This window comes from Equus caballus, chromosome 21 (genome assembly GCF_041296265.1).
Source record: "Equus caballus isolate H_3958 breed thoroughbred chromosome 21, TB-T2T, whole genome shotgun sequence".
Lineage (NCBI taxonomy): Eukaryota > Metazoa > Chordata > Mammalia > Perissodactyla > Equidae > Equus > Equus caballus.
Window position 1 is genome coordinate 44,373,327 of NC_091704.1, and position 19,665 is coordinate 44,392,991.

Genomic DNA, 19,665 nt, shown 5'->3' on the forward strand with positions numbered 1-19,665 from the left:
CAAATAACAGACCCAGGATTGAAACCAGATCTATCTGACTTCAAAACATATTCACTACCCCATATTGAGTTTGCGTAACTCCTGTGACCTGCACTGACAGAGAAAGCTTGTAAAGTAAAGTACGTACACTTCTTTCAATCTACAATACATAGCTCACCTCCTTGGAGATTTAAATCTAATGTTCAGTGCCTGAATATTATTTTTTAAACTTAACTTATTTCTTTTTCCCCTCTTCATATCTTACTGGTCATGAGAAAATATTACTTTAATTCTTAATTCTATTTTATTAAGTTATTTTTAATTCACTTAAGTTTTAAGGATTTTGAGTTTTATTTTTCATTATTTTAATGCTTACTTTTTGCTCTGTTTTGATGTTTTATAGTTGGGAATCACATCACAGGAATTACCACCACTCCCACTCCCCCATTTCTTAAAGACATTTTTCATTCTTTTTGTAAATTTTCAAGGTTGGGGATCTGGCACTTCCTCTGCCCCCACCCACTGGGTCTACAAAAGCAACTATTTACAAACTTTTATATCGCACAGGAATGTTTGGCTGAAAATATAATTTTTCTTCCACCTTTACCACCAAGTTTATTTTCTTGCTGGCAGGAGTCTGATGTTAGATTATTAATAAGTCTTTCAGTCTCACGAAGTCACAATCACATAGGACTGAGTCTTTCCTGTTTCTCAATTTCCTTACCTGTAAAAGAAGACTCCTAACCCCTCCAATTTTCACTTACATAATGTCACACACACACGCGCGCGCACACACACACACACACACAGAACTGCTTGGGACCTTTCATAAAAGTGATAGAGGTTCACAATTTCTTACTATAAACTCTTGGGGCCAAAAGCACTTCAGCATTCAAAATTTAGAGCCAGCTCTGATGGCCTAGTGGTTAAAGTTTGGCGTGTCCCACTTCGGTGCCCGTGTTCGGCTCCTGGATGTAGAACCACACCACTCATCCGTCAGTAGCCATGCTGTGTCAGTGGCTCACATAGAAGAACTAGAAGGACTTACAATTAGAATATGCAACTATGTACTGGGACTTTGGGGAGGGAAAAAAAAGAGGAAGACTGGCAACAGATGTTAGCTCAGGGTGAATCCTTCCCAGGAAAAAAAAAGAAAAACAAAAGCAAGTTAAAAAAAAAAAAAAAGAACTTGAAATTTATATATAATATATATTCACTAATATCCCTAGCAGAGTCTGTTGGAAGCACTCTATAATAAAATACAATATACCTCTGCAGCAAAAATGAGTAAATATTCACCATAATTGGGATAAACAGTGCATATCAATAGTCTTAAATTAAAGTTAGAAAAAATTTTCAGTTTTTGGATTTTGGATTTGCAGGTACAGGACTGTGGCTTTTATTAGTGGTATTCAATTTAAAATCATAAAGTTTTACGTTCAGACCAATTACAGTGCGACACAATAGCCTCCCTTACCTGAGTTGGCATTCCAAAACGTCTTTAGTACACAGTTGGACCAATGGGACTCTGGTAAATTTCTTATTGTCATCTGTTGGGATTTTGCATTCCATTCCCCTGTAATAATCTTGAAGGAGTCTCTTTGTATCTTGGAAACGGTTCAGTTCTGCCTTTAATAGTAAATATGCATGTTAATATCCAAGAAAGAACAAGCTGATCTGTACATATTTCCCATATAAGCTCTGTAAGCACTATTTAAAAACATTTAGGTTGAAATTCATTTTCTGGAAATTAAGAAAGAATTGGCTGCAAGTGTATATCTAAAATTTCATAAAAATTAAAGATAAATGGTGACTTTGCAGTCTGTGTACTTATTGAGTATAATTCCACTTAACAAGATGGCATTTCTATTCTTCTTGATATTACAAAAGATTACAGTATGTATTATGTCTGGTGTATGTTATTCATTATTTTGACATTAAGAATTCTTCTGTGTCCTGTATTTAATCAACCAATACATTAACAAACTCTTGAGTGTCTTCTGTCATAGGTAACATGTTAGATGACCTTGGAGATACCAAAAATATTACACATACAAATACAAAAAACTGAAATATAAAATAAGACTAGGTTTTGGTCCTCTAGAACGATTTAACCTAGTTGTGGAGAAATGACAGATAGTAAGATAAAGTGATAATGAATTGTTCTTTTTTCACAGTTTCTGTTCTTACTCCATACGTACAGTAGGGAAATCACTCCCCTGTGCTCACAGAGAAATCTTTCCGCTGGCTTTGCTAGTAGGTGCCTTGTGGGAAGTGGGGAAGCACAGTAGAGCTGGTGGCAAGGTGAGCATCAGTTATTCAAAAGTGACTCCCTGCCAGCCAGCTCATTTCCCTTTGCAGTGACGATGAAATGCATGCAGAGTGAGACCCTGTGCAGTGCCGAACACACCAACATAGACCATGAGTTTTCCAACCCGTTCTCTCATGAAGTGACAGATCAGTTGGTCTATCTGTGCTTCTCTTCGGTAGCATAAAAACAACCTTCAGACTTTGCTTTGGTTAGTGGGGCTGCTTAAACCAGTACCTGAGGGCCTAAAGATTGAAGCTCTTACACAGATGTATTCCATGACATCTAGTTAGTTACAGAAAGCATCTTTTCTAAAAAGAACAAAACTGACTTAGCGTTCAAAACCTTCAGCTGAACCTAACCCAAGGATATTTATGAAAGGATCCCTATATTTATCAAGCAATTAATGTTGTCATTTATTTCATGAAACTTCAAGAAATAGTCTTGTACTGTCATAATCACAGTTTAGAACAAATAAATGTCTATTTCTACATTGTAGTCCACAGCAAAAGACAAGGATAATTTCAACAAGGTTGTTTTGATACAGAAAAGCATAAGCCAAATTGCTCCTGAAACACTGTTCTCTGCTTTATTAAACTTTTCTAGCTAAATGACTGAAACAGGAAGAACTTTATTTGGTTAATTTGAATCTATGTTTCAAAATAAAATTAACATTCATATATTGTTTTAAATTACAGAACATGTTTTAAATTGGATATTAAACAAAAACATATATTTAAGTAACTTTTCAAACTAGCATTTTGAAATTACTAGGAAAACTAAACATTTTTCTCTTTCCTTGCAGGAAAACCAAATTGTTTTAAAATATTCATATAAGGGCTAATCTCACAGTTTGACAATAAGTGATTGACCTGTCATGCTTAGATTTGGTAAAACAGTAGAGAAAAAAATCAGTTTTGTAAATTATGCTCATGAAATTACACTGCACAGTGTCACATTTACAATGAGCAGCATGCAAATCTAAACACAATTTGGATATTGACAAATAACTTTGGGGAATTGAAGAAAAGTGTTGCAAGATTATACAAAAATTCTTAGTCATTAAACCGTAGGATTATATTACTTGATAAATAAATTTAGAAATCAGGAAATTATTTCCTCCTTAACTTAGAAAACTGAACTCTTTAATAATGATTATGTTTAGTAGAGCCTATTTCATACAATTGGTATTTGAGACAGTGCTGGTATCTGTGCCTTAGGCTAGCCTTGTTGTAGTGATTATTTTATATAAAATGTTTATTTAAGGAGCATAATTTGATTCATTATATAGCGAACTATGAATAAGATACCATTCTATATCCAGGATTCTCATATAAGCAGACTCGATCAAGACTGCTCTCACTTTACGATAATTACTGAATACTGCTTTCTTACTGTTTTTCTTATCACAGAATCTTAGTTTGGAAAGGAATCTTAGAAATCATCTAGCATAGCATTTTCTAAAATTTATTGTGTAAAAAACTTGTCCTATAGGCTGTTAATGAGTACCCTGCTGGAGGTAAAACAAACAAAAACTTTGCAAAGTCAGTTTTAGAAATGCTGGGTTAACATACCAAAAGGATTTCTTTATTGCAGGGCATCTTGATGCCTTAATACGTCAATACGCCTGTCGTTCTCCCAGGAAGAGGAAAATGTAGAGTATGTAGCACCTCCCAAAGTCATTTGATCACTGAATCCTTGTTTTGTGAAACACTGTAGGACTAGTGTTCCACAGAACCCACTTTGAGAAACACTTATCTAGCTGTCTGTTACCCACTACCATGGGCCCTTGAAGACCTCGATGAGGAATCTTTCCCCTAGGCCTCCATAAACATGAGTAAGCTTCTGCTTATGAGCCTCCTGGACAAGCAGCTCAATTACCTCAAAAGTCTGTTATTTGATGGACAGTTCTAATCATTAGGCTCTTTCTTCATTTATGGAAGTGAAATCTACTCTCCTCTAATTTCTATCTTTGGTTTTTGTAGGCTCCTATTGATCAGTGCAGAATTGGGCTCTTTGCTGTTCTATGTGGCAGGCCTTCAACTATTTAAACAACACTGATGATAAAGCAGTGGCTGAGAGTACGGCTCTGGAGTTAGGCTTCCTGAGTCCCAAACCCCAGCACTCCCACTTATTGGTTGTGCAGCATTGGGCATTCATTTCACCTATGTTTGCCTCAGTTTCCTCATCTGTGAAACAAGGATTATAATAGAATTCACTGCATATGGTTGTCATGCAGGTTTAATGTACCTTACATGAAAGTCCTTAGAACAGTGCCTGGCACGTACGGAGTAAGAACTCAATAAACATTAGCCCTTAAGCTGCCCTTTCCTTTATCTTCTTTTCTTCTAGTTATTTTTAGATGTGGATTCAGTTTCTCAGGGTGAGAACCTTAAACTTAGGTATTGTGGGTGTAAGAGTCATACCACTCCCGAAAGGGGTATGTATTGCTTGACTGATGAGAGTGAGTCACAAAAATTCTCTATTCCCTTAGCCTTTGCTGTAGGATTTCAGTTACATCTGCCATAAGCTTTTGACACATCTTTTCCAACATTCAACCTCTGCTTGCCCAAGCTGGTGTCCCAGGGATGCTAGCCAGACTGGCTCAGGCTGCTTGAGTGTTTCACTTTAATCCTTTGCACAACCCATGTCTCGTTAACTCCCACCTGGATCCTGGAGCCAGCAATCAGTGAGGCTGCCCTTGCCTCTCAGGTTTCTGCCTACTTCTCAGGCCTCCTATGGTCCAACTGCCCCTGCACCAGAGACTTGTCCCTTTGAATACTGGAAGTGCTAGCATTCATTGGTCCTTAGTTGAACAAGCATTTATTGAACACCTACTATGCACTAGCTCTGGCGACTGTCAGCTAAATATTCTCATTTCCTGCAGCATCTTCTCAGGTAGGTAATCAGTTGAAGGCTAGAAATGTACCTTTTCCATTCTCTATCCTCATTGCTATTCTTCTAGAAAAAAATACTCATGTAGACATGGCTTGACCAAGACAGCCTTCATATTCTCCTCAGCTTGACGAAATTTCACATGGGCTTCTTCCTAACCTAGGCTCCTGACTGAAGTATTTACTTTAGCAAACTTGTCATTATAAATCCTTTGAATCTGCCCCTTTGAAATGTAAATCTTTTTAAAAGCTTCTTGCCAGTTTTAGAACTCAGGACTGTCTTTCCCTAGGACCTGGGAAACCTCTCTTTGAAAGGTAAGCATCAAGGAACAGAAAGCCTGCGTCCCAGCTCCTCTGGGAGGGGAGGTGCCTAACTTAGGAGGGTGGCTTGCTCCAAGTGGTAGAACTACCTCCTGTTGTGAAGATAGGAGAAAGTTTACTTTTCCTTTAGGCAAGGCCAGTCAGCAAACATAGATGGTCTATGACTCTCTACCCCACTCCAGCTCTTAAAATCTCTCCAGCCCTTATTTTTGGCAGCTGCGTATCTAGACTTGGTCTATGCTCTCTCCTCTATTGTTGATAATGTCTCAGAATAAAATCTATGTCTATCTTCTTATCTTTCCAGTGCAGTTTTTTATTTAACAGACTGCACATATAAGTTAATCGAGTTGTTCTGATGAATAGTCTGCTTTTCCAGTCTAGACATAAACTTTTTTCTGGAATCAAAGGCCTGCTGAGTCTGATCTAGCCCATGCTTTATGGCTGGTTTGCTTTCCCAGGCTTTGGCTGGCCACTTTGAATGTCTGCTGTGAGAGGCTGATGAGGTAACAATCAGTATAGATACCATCTCTGCTGTCCCCTCCACAGGTCTGGGCCACCTGGAAGCAAACCTGGTGGTTAGTTGTTTGGGATGCTCCCATTTCTGATGCTCGTTTGGTGGAGGCCAAAATCATTTATTTCAGCTAACTTCCTTGGCAAGCAGGAGCTCAGGCTGGGCAGAATGCTATAAGTAAAATGAGCCCTGAACAGACTCCTCACAGTCCTAAAGGAGTTGTTACATGAGGGACATGGCTGTGGAGGGAAGAGTTTGTATTCATGACTGGCTGCTCTTACCTGCATCAGTGAGAAGAAATGGTTCATCGTTATTCCCATGGAATCCTGCAACCAGCTCTCATTTATGATATCCAGACGCTCCTGCTCGGCCTCTTCCTTCTGGGCATCACAAATGTCCCACAGGCGGTCTCGTAAATCCTGAACGGAAAGAAACATTGCTGTTACGCTTCTGATTGATGGCTCAAATTACCTCAGTGTAATAAAACTAAAATCCTTGGCCTGTCCTAAAAATGACTCTAAAGAAAATTTTGACCTAATGTGCTCATGGATTTTATTCCTTCATTCAACAAATATTTATCTGCTTCTACTCTATGTCAGGCCTCGCTTTCTAAGACTAGCTCACCACATCGTAAGCCTGTGTCTACCACAAATCCACTGCAGTTCCTTTATTCGTGGGTGTCTGTTTGATATATTCCAATCCTTCCTCAAAAAATTTGTTTGGTTGAAAAAGTCCTTTCAGGGAATTTCTGAGGAAATGGTGTCTTGCTCGTGGAAGACTCATGCAGCTGTATTTAATGCAAGGGCACAGGCCTATTAATTAATCACGAGTGGAACATGTCATTCACCAAGAAATGCTATCAGAGCCTAATGGGATTGTCCAAAAATAAATTTGTACTAAAAAGCTAACAGTAAAAAAATCTTTTAAAGATCCCAGCTCTGACATGTACCAGATTCTGAGCAACAATAGTGCTGATAATTTTCATAAAAATAACAATAGTTACCAAGTACTAAGGCCTTCATATATGTGTTGGAATATAAGTCACCATACTTATATTGACACATTTAATGCTTCACAACAACCTTAGGTACTATTATTATCTTCACTTTGTAGATGAGGAAACTGAGTCGCAGAGAGGTTATCTTCTTAATGTCATATAATGAGTAAGTGCTGGAGCCAGGACATGAGCCTGTGGTCTTGAATAACATGTACCACTATATTAGCTCTTGTTACTTTATCTGTAGAATGGGGATAACATTACTCACCTTTTAGCTGTGTTATATAGAATAAATTAGCTTATGTATGTATGTAAAGTATTTAGCATAGTATTTAGCACAGAATAATTCCTTAATTAGTGAAAACTATTATTATAATCTGATTCATAGTGATAAAATATTTATGGTTTGATAAAATATCTCACTAATGAAATATATACAGTCCAATAAAACTTGACATTTTTCACAATAACAATAATTTGTTGAACATGTACAATGTGTTGGGCACTGTGTTAAGTACTTTACATCGGTTACCTTACTAATCCCCACACTAAGCAAGAGGTAAGTTTCTGATGAGAAAATTGATGCTTAGAGAGGTTAAGTCACTTGCTTAGGTGTCAAGTGTGGTGGAGCCAAGAATTTGAACACAAGGAGTTTGATTCTAGGGCTTGGATTTTACTTATGTGATACTGTGTTTGAGGAACACTTGGCATTTTGGTTTGCTACCTTATGGGGGCTGCACATGAAATGAAAATATCACAGTCTTTTATTTTTTACGAGGAAGATTGGCCTTGAGCTAACATCTGCTGCCAGTCTTCCTCTTTTTGCTTGTGGAAGATTGTTGCTGAGCTAACATCTGTGCTAATCTTCCTCTATTTTATGTGGGATGCCGCCACAGCATGGCTTGATGAGCAGTGCTAGGTCCACGCTGGGATCTGAACCTGCAACCCTGGGCTCTGAAGCTGAGTGCACAAACTTCAACACCATGCCACCAGGCTGGCCCCTCAGTAATTTTTTTGCCCAAGGAAATAATTAAGGATGTCATAAGTATTTAACTGGATGAAATTTTCTGTATAATTCTCTATAATAAAAAATTTGTGCTCAACAAATATTTGTTAATGAAATGGTGACTAAAAACAGAAATTTGTTAAATAAATTAGGATATAGCTCATTAGTGGAATATCTTTTAGACATAAAAATGATGAATTTTTATTGAGAAAGAAAACATGTTCTACTGTTGAAAAAGAATGTTAGAAAACAATATATACATTGCAATCACATCTTTTTGCAAAAATAATTGCCCCAAGGTAGTAACAATGGTTAACTATTGGCAATGGGATTATGAATTTGTTATTTTAAATTTTTCTTTTTATTATCTAGTTGTCTACAATAAACATGTGGTATATTTGGAATTTAAAAAAATCCCACATTAGATATTTTTAATTTAAAAACCTTCTCCTTCTACCAACAATCACCTGACTGATATGGGGAAGAAGAAGTATATAGAAGGGCTGGCATTATAAGTAAGTAGGAAAGAGGTAGAAAAGGCAGATATGTTTTAGGATTTACATAGCTATTAATTAGTATTTGAGGAATGTCTAAGAAGAGGTAAAATATTTCAGTTTTACCAGGACATTCGTTGATTCAATACCTCTTGGGTCAAATCCTCCAGCAGCCGCTCATCCAAGTCACCCTAATGCCTTCACTTAATCTCAGTAGCTTCCCAATTGGTTTCCCAGGCAGTCTCCTTGCTGCTGCTCCACTATAGACTCTTTTACAACCAAAAGCCAAGGTTTCAACTCTTGTTCAGATCAACACCAATATCCTAATAATGACCTCCAAGGCCTTAGCTAATCTGGTCCCTATGATCTCTCTGACCTCATCACCAACCACTCAGCCACGTTCACTCTGCTGCAGCCACACCAGCCTCCTGGTTGTCCTTCAAACACACTAACCATCCTCCCCTTTCAGTGCCCTTACCTTTGCTTTTCACTGTGCCTGATATACTCTTTCCCCAAATAGCTACATGGCTCACTCAATTACTTCTGTCCTGAATTTGCTCAAATGTCACCATCTCACTTCTCAGTGGGCCTTTCCACAACCACCATATACAAAATGGTACATCAATGTTCCTTTTCCCCTTGCTCTGTTTTCTTGTTCTCCACATAGCTCTTATTGCCAATGACATATCACTATACGTTTACTTGTTTATTTCTTATTCTCTGTCTTCTGGCCACCAGAACGTATACATCATAGGGTCATAGATTTTTTTGTTCACTGTGGAATCCCCAGCCCCTTAAACAATACTAAGACCATGGCAGATGCTCAATAAATATTTATAGAGTAGACGAATGGGCCATGGGGTAGAGACTGGCATTGTTTTTGTTGTACAAATAAATATTGAGATTATAATCAGACTGGACTATTAGTAGTCTATACTTAAGTGGCAAGGGAAAGAATTCCTCTAACAGGATAAGGGGCTCTGTAAATTTACACAGAAAAGATGAAGGGTAAGAGATTGAAATCAGGTTTCTTGTACACTGGAGGGCTTTAGAAAGCATCACGGTAATAAACTCCATTTATTAATTTATGAAAATCTGCCTGACTACGAAGTGCCAGGCATTGTGCTTGTTGGAGAGGCAAAGATGTATAAGATTTGGTACCTTCCCTCCAGGGATCTATACCATAGAAGCAACTCTTTAGGTTTTCCATGCCGTTCTCTCCTTCTCCTTCTCCCTGACATCAACCAATCATATACCTGCCTTCAAAATAGACATGTACATAATACCAGTCAAGGACACAGTTACATGGCTCAACAAAGGGGTTAACAGCTGCACAACAGATGCCAAGAATGCTCTTGTACTGCTGGCCTTGGATTCCCTTTCTGGAAGCATTGGCCACCACATTCTCCTTCTGAACTCAGAGTGCAGAAGAGCCTTTGCTCTTCAGAGTTGGCAGGCAAGTGTCCAAACCATTTTCCTCCTCATCCTCACACCTCAAGAAAGTAAGAAGGGAATGAATTAGGATTTTGCAGTGTAAGATCTGAGAGTGTGGAGGCCCTGGCCCAGCAGGTCACAGATTCCCTTACATTCAGTCTTTGGTGTAGCTCAGCCTTTGTTTCCTCATCATCCCACAGGTCATCAGGAAGAGAGTTGAAATCAGTCTGCCATTGAGATACAAAATTTTGCTTGTGATCTGGACGCCTTAGAAACTGCTGGAAACCTGTTCTGTAAGACATTAAGAGAATGAGATGGAGCTTACATGTCATACCTATGAACTATAAGATTCTAACTTAGGAAACTTTACTTACCTAATGTCATATAAGTAGGCAAGCACAGTATGCTGGTCTTCTCGTAGATGCCTGAGTACTTTTTTGATGGAGTCTATGTAGGAACTTTCTATTAGTTCCCAGTAAGGTACTAAAAATGAAGGTATTTCCTGTTAAATGGTAAAGCATAAAAATTATTATTTCAAAGTGAAAATTCTTCCAAATAATTGAGTCAAAAGAGCAACACTAAGCAAGGAGATCAAGCAGCAACTGCAACTACATAAAGCATTCTCTGTGAAATTTCTTGCTTCTCCTTTCTCTTCTTCCTCAGGTAATTCCTATTCCAAATAATTCTTCATGTCTCAACTCAGACATAATTTCTTCCAGAAATCTTTCCGTGATCCAACAAGTCTATAAGATCACTCTCTGAAGCTCTGAAGTTGTACCTTACCACCCCGGACTTCTCCCATTATAGGATCAATGACATTAATTGTAACTGCTTATTTATTTGTCTATATCCACCTCAAGAATGTCAGTATCATAAAGCTAGGAACAATAGTTGTCTTGTTCACCACTATACAGTTTTTCCTATAATTACCACAGTGTCTCAGACATAGTAGGTGCTCAAGAAATATTTATTGAATGAATGAATTGAATTGTCACAGATGGCACATTTTGCCTAAGTTAGGGCATGTCTAGTATGGACAACACCTACAGTTCATGTCAGGGTGATAATGAGTTATTTCTTTGAATTTTCCCAAGAGTTTTATCTTGGCTGTGTGCATCATGAAAATTAGAAAGTTTCTTTTATCTTTAATGATGCAAATAAACAATCAAAAACAAGAAATAATCAAAATGAAATAAAATTGAAGATACATATTATATTCAACATAAACTTGCCATACCAATTATTCCCTTATTGACTGTGCATTTCTTTACTCAGGGAATCACACATGAGGACCTCAGAGGTCATCTAGGCTAACTTCCTCTTCAACCGAGAAATGCCAAATACTGGAGATAGATTATCCAGTCTCTCTGTGGACCTCACCAATGGATTAAGCATGAAATTTCAAGGCAGCCCCCTCCACTGCCACACAACTCAAATTCTTCCTGTGTTGAGCAGAAATTTGCCTTCTTGTAGTTTCCACTTATCAGCCCTAGCTGTGCTCTTTGGAGGACGACAGGCTACATTCATACAGTCTTCCCTATGACAGCCTGTCAAGTATTTGAAGACTTGAGTGAGGAGAAGTAGGCAAGGATTGAGGATGAAACCTGCTTGTTTTTGTATTCCCAGCATCTAGCATAGATTTGCACGTAACAGGTGCTCAACAAATGTTAATACGGATGTAGGTAGACTCACCTGAACCCAATTTAGCATCAGTTAAATTTTTAAGAGACTGGATGGCTCCATCAAGTTCTAACAGCCCACAACTCTATGTCCAACCATACTTCAAGTATTCATTTATCCAAATTAAACATTTGCAGTTCCTTTAATGCTCCTCTGATATTATTTTAACATTTTTTTCTTACCTAGTTGCCCCTTCTAGTTTCTAGTTTTTCATGATCTCTCTTAAAGGATATGGTATCCAGAATGATGCTAAAGACCATTTTAAATAAACTCACTGCTAAACTTCCCTCCTGGTTGACTTCAATCCATTACTTAATTCTCTGTGCTTAGAGAGTTACCACCTACGAATAGACCTAAGTGAATTAATAACCTGTTCACAGCTCTCATTTATCTATAAGAACTTCATGAGAAATCGTCAAATACTGTTTTTAACTCAAGATATACTGTGTTTATGACTCTTCCCTGATGCACCTACCCAAATGCTATCAAGGAAAAGGAAGGGGCCAGTTTAGCAGGACTTAGTCTTAGTGAACCTGTGTGGGCTCTGGGTGATTACTTTTCTATTTCATAAGTGCTCGCAGGTCATGTGTTTAATAATTTTCTCTCAATTTTGTCAGGGATTAATGTACAGGTTATTGGTCTGTATATTCCTAAATCCCATCTAGCTTTCATTAAATATTTTAGCATATGCCTACATCTGGTCTTCTAGAATCGCCTCTGTGATTTCTATGAGTTATTGATAATGTCATACCTGTAGGTTCTTCCAGTCTCTGGGATGTAATTTTTCTGAGTCTGGGGACTTGAACTTAGTGATGTGGCTAGATCTTCAGATCTACGCTTTCCAGTTAAATAGTCTTCTCTTCATTAGAGAAGACTGAACATAATAGGAAATTGGTAGCCAAAGCAAATATTCTCCAAATCTTCAGAAGTTGGAAAGCAAATACCTCGCACTCCAACTGCCTCCTTTGTTCTCTCTGCACCTTCCCCTGTGGCTGGAAGAACGGGAAGAACCAGGCTCTCCAACTTGGCTGCTGCCTCCTCCTGGGAGAGTCAGGTATGAAAGCAATCTCTCTCTCTCCCTTTCCTTCCACATGCCTATTGAGGTAAGGTAGATCTGGGTCCTAGGAAGGCCTGGAACTAGTGTTACCCGATAAAGAATAGGATACTCAATAAAATTTGTTGATTATCTGAAATTCAAATTTAACTGGGCATCTGTCTTTCTTCTTCCTTGGCAGGCAAGCACTGCAACTCTGTGTGAGAAATTTAGAGTGGGAAAAGGACTAGAATGGATCCCATGGCCTGCTTTGTTTCTAGGCCCAAGGCTACTTCTATTTGTAGCAAAATGTGTTTTCTACATGGTTTTGCTTAGGTAACTAGACGTCTGTGCTGCCTATCTACCCATTGCTCCTCCAGACCAGTTTCTTAGCCTTCATTCTCCACCCGGCTCAGTGCTCTGGAAGACTAACTTATGAGAACTGCTTTAGGAAACTCCCTTGCCCTTTACCTCCTGGGCAAGAGATGAGAGCAGGAACTTGAGGTCTGGTTATGTATTTCCCTGCTTTTTTCTGCTGGGTCGCTGTGCTTGCCTGCATCCTTCTGCTGAAGGCCACAGCTCTAGTCAGATGGCCCTCTTCATGCAGAGGTCCTCGTGAGGTCCAAGCCTCTGCTCCCTTTCCTCACCTTCTCAGGCCTAGTGGCCATAATAGCTCCCAGCTATCTCTCGTTTTCAGGGTAATAATCTAATCCTTGTAGGTTTCCTTATTTAACGGCTATATCCTTTATTCAACTCCCCTCAAATTATCACCTGTTTTCTGCCAGAATCCTGACTACTAGAAGATCTACATGGGAGCTGGTGCCGTATCTCAGTGTTAATGTTTATTTTTTTACTCCTGCTCTCTATTTCCCTCTTGTCCTCTATGAATTATTTTTCTCAAGGGCTTCAAGGTTTGGAGTTAAGGATTGGATTTCAATATTTATGCCATATTTTGCCCCTGCCAAATAATAGAATTTTAATTTTATCTCCTTCCCGACAACCACTTCTATATCCTGCTTCTAAGACAGTTTTTGAATATCTTTATTTTTAAAAGTAGCTTCTGTTTGGCTGAGTGATATCAATTACACAAATTCATAATTATATCATTTAATGTTCTCATCTTCAAATATTTTCCGTTCTAATTTCCCCATCAATGCTACTTAATGAATTCGTTAGAGCCCTATCAAGAATCTATTACATACTCTGCACTGTGTTTGATTCTGTATTAAATACAGTGAATTATTCCACGTTTTCCTACCCTCCCCCAAAGAGTCCATCATCTAATTGGGGAGATAAGACATTTCCCTAGGAAAGCCCAAAAATGACAGCAACACCACAAATCACTACAATTCATGATTGGGTCTCAAATGCTGGGCACAGATGGTCAGTGCCAAGAGTTAGCAAGGTAAGCAATCACTGAGGACCGCAGTGAAGGAAGACAGGGATGGAGTCTTTCAAAAAGCTCTTGTCGTTTTAAAAAGCTTTAAAGGAAAAACCTTTCTGTGTGATTCTCCTAAGATGACTTATCAATTAGAGCAAACAGATTTGTGTAGGTGGCAATTGTGCTTTGTGGTTGTCAGAGAACAGAGTGCTGAATGGAGCTTCCAGGGCTTACCTGAGCATCTCCTGCCTTACATCTCCTGCCTTACACTAACGCACCCATTTAAAGTTCTCAGGCCAGAAAGCTATCTGTTCTTTCATTAGTTTAGTTGGCTTCAAAAAATTTTTACTATTTCTAAAAAATTAGAGGTTAAACTTCCTTTGGAGGCGTTATGATGAGGGCATGAGAAAATGGATGGAGGGCTATAATTTGCTGGATATGTGTTCTGGGGAAGTCATTCTTCCAGGAAAGTGCATCTCTGCTTGTACTGGGGAGAAAATTAGTCCTCACAGAACCCATTGGTGGCCTTCATTTCAGCACTCCACAGCAGTTCAAAGCATGACTCAGAAATGCGAGTGAGTAGAGAATGGATGAGATGTGGTTCAATGAGCAGTCTCAAAAAATCATCTTGGTTTTTTAACGAGTATATTCATTACTAGCTATGAAAGTCCTTCTGGATGGTGCAAAAAAATGGTGTGACTGTTACTATAAATAGGAGAAACAATAAATTCTACCAGCTTGAATCTAAACTGCCATACCTCAGCAATTGGTTCATCCACATAGACCCATTCTTCTGATCCGGGCTTAGGTGGTGGCGGACCTACTGGAGTAGGTGACGTATTTGTAGACTCAGCAGGTGATTTCTTTACTGGTACTTTCCCTCCTGCAGATTTTCCTTTAGAACCTTCAACGTGATATCAAATCATTCCATTACAAGTAAATGAAAGAGACCAGATTCTGGTGGATGAATAAATCTGTGATTTCTGTGGACTCCAGGCAATTCACTAACTACTTCTTAAGCAACTTCGGGCAGCCTCATCAAATCAAAAATGAAAAACTTCATTATCCACAGCCCTCTGAATTAACCAATAATGCCAACAACAGTGTTGTTGTTTGTTTGTTTGTTTTAAAAAAAAGCAATCCAACTTCTCTTATCTCATTGGCTATGAAAAGCAACTTGATATTGTATTATTATCTCTGTCCTTGCTTCCACAAGAAACATGTGGTTCTATAAAGTGTAGACTCTAGAGCAAAGTATATTTCATTTACTATTGCAAAAACTAGTAAATTAAATTCCAGCCTGAAGGAGGGAGAGGGTAGCTATAACACGAGTGATGCTATTGCTTTTCCTGGAAGCCCAGGGGCAGAGCAGGGAGGAAGGAGGTTATTTTAAGAGTCTGCCAGAGTCAGTGAGGAATGTTAGGGAGGATAAGAAGAGGTATTGTAGCTCCTGAATATTCTCACATTCCCTGCACGAGACACAGGGTTTCTGAGTAGGAAACCGTATTTCTTGCTACTGTTATGGAGTATGGATGAAGGCAATTGCTGCGTCATAAGCCTAGATGAATTAAGGCATAAAAGTGAGAGAGAGAGGAAGGAAGAGAAGAAGCAAGAAAAAGAGAAGGATGAGGATGAGAAAGAGGTCTAATTTTTAGTTCAAAATTCAGAAAGGGCACACGCTTCACTTTCCGAGATAGCATCAAGAAGCGGGAATCTAGACAAGCCTCACTCTGATGGACTGACAGACCTTGTGACTGACCAAAGTACCTTAACTCAGAAAGTATTAATATTTCCTTAAAAATCAAGGTTATTATAGTTTAGAAATTCATTCAGTTTAAATTCCACTTACCTTCAGATCAATTATTGAATTTTAGATGCAGTTTGTAGATGCCTACAGAACTGGGAGCACTTTCTTTCCCAAAAATGTATTTTTTTAATGAATATTCTTTAATGATAATGCCATTTATAAAAGTAAATATATCTTCCACGTTTATGTTAGTTTAAAATATATGGATTATAAGTAGAGGGGAAATTGTCAATTATGTCTTGTGGGGAGTTTATGTGACTTCTACTTATACATTTAAAAACAGTGTCTATTATCCACAGGTCTTAAGTTGTATCTAGATTTTTAAAATTTAGAACAATTTAAGGAAATCTTTGTTCAGGCAATAACCAAAAAATGTTCCTTACTTGATATATATTTTTCTATATGGTGATTTTTCATTCTTTGACATGAATCTCTAGTGCAACAAAAGTGATAACACTATGACCATTTTAAGATGAATTTCTCTAAGAAGAATTCCTAAAAGGAAGAACTTGGTAATTATAAATGTGAGACTGGAATGAGTTTCTTTTTCTTCTTTTCTTAAATATCATGATCACTCAGTGAAAATCAAGAGAGTCAGGGAATATATTTGGACCATTGTTCTTTGATTCTATTTAACTTTTATCTAATTTTTAACAATGAAAGTGCTAAGAGGCAAAAGATTTGAATGAATAAAAATGTATCTATGTCATAGTGAATGAAAACAGATGTCACTTTTGCACAAAAATCTATCAACATCTTAAATACAATGGAGGGCTTTCCTTTTTAAGTACCTCCCATCCAACCATATGAAAGCTTCAGTTTCTAATAAGATATTTGCTTTTGCTTGACAGTTGGATCACTGAGTCCTCAGTGTAGCCATTCTTCATGCATAAAAGGTTTAGAGAGTAATCCATGCTTAGCATAAAGGTAGATTTTAGCTTTTTTATTTTCAGTTATAAGAACCTAATGGTAACACATAGAAGCCCATTAAACAAGAACAAGTACAAATAATCATAAGGAAAAAAGAAAAATGCAATTTTAGGACACATGATTTATTTAATCACGTTATCTGTAAAGAAATGGTCAAAGTTGAAATGATAGAGCAACAGCTTTGAGCAAAGAAAATAACATAGTAGGAGCTCAGTAAAGGTAAGAGTAAGGTTCATCAATTGCTGAGAGGACATTAAGAAAACTAGAACACTTTCAAATTAAGTTGACACAACTCAGAGAGATGAGAGGATTGTAGGAAGGAGGAAAAGATATGGAAAGTCTGATTTATTGGTTTTTTTTTAAAGAAAGGCATTATTATTACCTTTCGGTCTCCAAATATTTCCTAGTAGGATCTGATTTAATTAACAGCTTCACTAGGTAGAAGCCAAAAGACTGGTTAACAGTGATGGCTTCCTTATTGTCTTGGGGTTGGCCACGTTCAGCAAAAAAACAACTCTTTGTTGTTAAGAAATAGTGCTGATGGCTGCCTAGGCCACAAACACTGGCAAGCCAAGTAGACACTCAGGATGTCTAGGATGAGATGAAAGCTTTAGCTCTGAAGCAATATGGCCAGGAAGAGAAGTGAGTCAGTGTTAGGTAGGGAGCCAGAGATGGAACAGGAACCAGCTTATTCTCTAAATCACTATTGAGAAGCTATTTTGGAAAAGCTTGAGGAGGGAGTTTTCTCTCCTTAGTGTCCTAGAATTCATGTTGTTACTCTGTGTGGAGCTGAAGATATGGAATGTGAACAACTATCAAGTGATGAGGACTGGTTATCTGGGATCGCTTATGGGTCCTAATTTAATTATACTTATCAGTAATAAGTGATGGGAACTCCCTACGCCAACTACGGAAAGGAATCTCCTTTCTGTTCACAGTCTTTGATAACTTGGTCTGGTGCCAATAATATCCCGTATTCACTTAGTCTCATTTACTCTTGAGTCAGACTTTGTTCTGTCTACTTTTTTGTATATTTACTTATTCCTTACAATAGCTACATGAAAAATTACTTTTATTAACCCATTTTATAGATGAGGGAACTGAGGCATTCTAAGGTAAAGTTACTTGCCTTAGATCATTCATATGGTAAATATCAGAGCTGGGATTTCAGTCTAGGCAGGCTGGCTCCAGAGACTGCGCTTTTGACTGTCACACTTCATTGCTTTTTAGTGTCTGTTTATGTTGCTCATATTCAGCAGTGTTCATTAGATTGATATGTAGAGATTTGCAAGCTTTAGAGCAGTTTTTACAATACTATTGATTTGACTCATAAATTGATTTTAAGATTGTTTTCTATTTACATTGCATGCAAACAATTTTTCTACTTCCGGTAAAATTTTTTTAAAACTACAGGCTGAGAAATAGATTCATTAAAAAACTTAGACTTAAGAGTATAAAAAAATTATTTAATTCACTTAAACTATGGTAACAGTATTAAGGCAAAATTCGGGGAAGTTATGAGCAATTTGGTGTTGTGAGTTAATATGGGCATGTAGATGACATTCTCCAAAGACGGAAGAGGCTCTAATTTTCCCTTCTCATAGTTTAACTGTTTCTAACACAACACTACTTTATTTATTTTGACTCTCAATTTCCTCATGTTTGAAGTGGGAAATGATCATTTCTACTTCAAAAGAGGTTATTAGAATTAGTGAGATTATATATATACACAAATTATCTTGTATAGTGCCTGGCACACAGTGAGCACTCCATAAGAGGTAGTTTGTTATTATGATTATGAATTATATTATAAAAAGAGATTGTTGTTGAATTTTTCTATCTGAACCACAATCACAAATTAACCATAAACTTTCAGAGGTGTGGCATAAACCTTCAGATGAAACCCAATGTATTTTGCATTTGCTAGAAAACCTATTAAGGGCTTGTACATGGTTCCACATACTGTCCTTTGTTTAAGGTGATAAAAATATATTTTAGAAATTCATCCTAGAAAAGCTTAGTTTTTTGTTTTTTTCTTGTACAATTGGTATATCTCCTCTCTCTGGAAATGTGAATGAAGCAACCCATTATGCTTCCTTCTTTGCCTTGTTTGTTCAGTTCTTCTGAGTTGAATGAGCCACCACAATAAGCATGGTGTCCTTGAGTTGGGCATACCACCTCCCTCATGTCAGGGCTTGGCTTTTATTTCTATTTCAACAGCACTTTTATATACATTTTTTAAAAAAAACTGTAATGCAACTTAAATATTTTGGAGAAGGGGGTACCTTATAAATAATACCTTAGAAATAACTGAATGTTTCTGATATTCCAGTGGTTAAGGCCTGGGGCTCTAGTATAGTAGTTCTCCAACTTCAGTGATCATCAGAATTCCCGAGAGGGCTTTTTAAAACACAAATTGCTTTGCACCTCCAGGAGTTTCAGATTCAGTAGGTTGGGGGTGGGGCCGAGTATTTGTATTTCTAACAAGCTCCCAGGTGATGTGGATGCTCCTGGTCTGGGGACCATTCTCTAAGAGCCACTGCTCTAGGGCCTAAAGGCATCTAGGTATTTCAATTTCATTTCACTTTTATCTTTTTTCTCTGTTCTTCCATGTCCTTTAAATTAGATGTCATTAATGTTTATAACATTGACTTTACATTTATTGCTAAGTAGTCTGGTAGTACCTACAACCACAAGTCAAATCAGAAGCCAAGCACTCGAACAGTACTGATACTAATACATGGCAGGCCAGAGGAACTAAAGATGGCATTATTTCCAAAGGCTTGTTCTACAGAACTCTAGTCCCATTGAATATTCCTCCAAGAGAGAAGAAATTTCTCCAAAATGTTTTCAGTTATTACATACTGTATCTCCCACTCCCTTAAAGATG

At 37.8% G+C, this 19,665-nt stretch overlaps 1 protein-coding gene across 21 annotated transcripts in view; it reads right to left on the reverse strand.

Moving 5' to 3' along the window:
- The window catches only part of SPEF2 (sperm flagellar 2), a 176,273-nt gene that overhangs the window by 55,979 nt on the left and 100,629 nt on the right, over window positions 1-19,665 (reverse strand). For all 21 annotated transcript variants that reach the window (XR_011430174.1, XR_011430173.1, XM_070245930.1 and 18 more), the window contains 5 exons: window positions 14,797-14,942; window positions 10,319-10,446; window positions 10,097-10,235; window positions 6,295-6,432; window positions 1,457-1,608 (listed from right to left, as the gene is read on the reverse strand). Coding sequence is in view for 19 of the 21 variants with exons in the window: in XM_070245930.1 (XP_070102031.1) it covers window positions 1,457-1,608; window positions 6,295-6,432; window positions 10,097-10,235; window positions 10,319-10,446; window positions 14,797-14,942 (703 nt within the window). In the remaining 2 variants the exon portion in view is untranslated. The remainder of the gene's footprint in view (window positions 1-1,456; window positions 1,609-6,294; window positions 6,433-10,096; window positions 10,236-10,318; window positions 10,447-14,796; window positions 14,943-19,665) is intronic.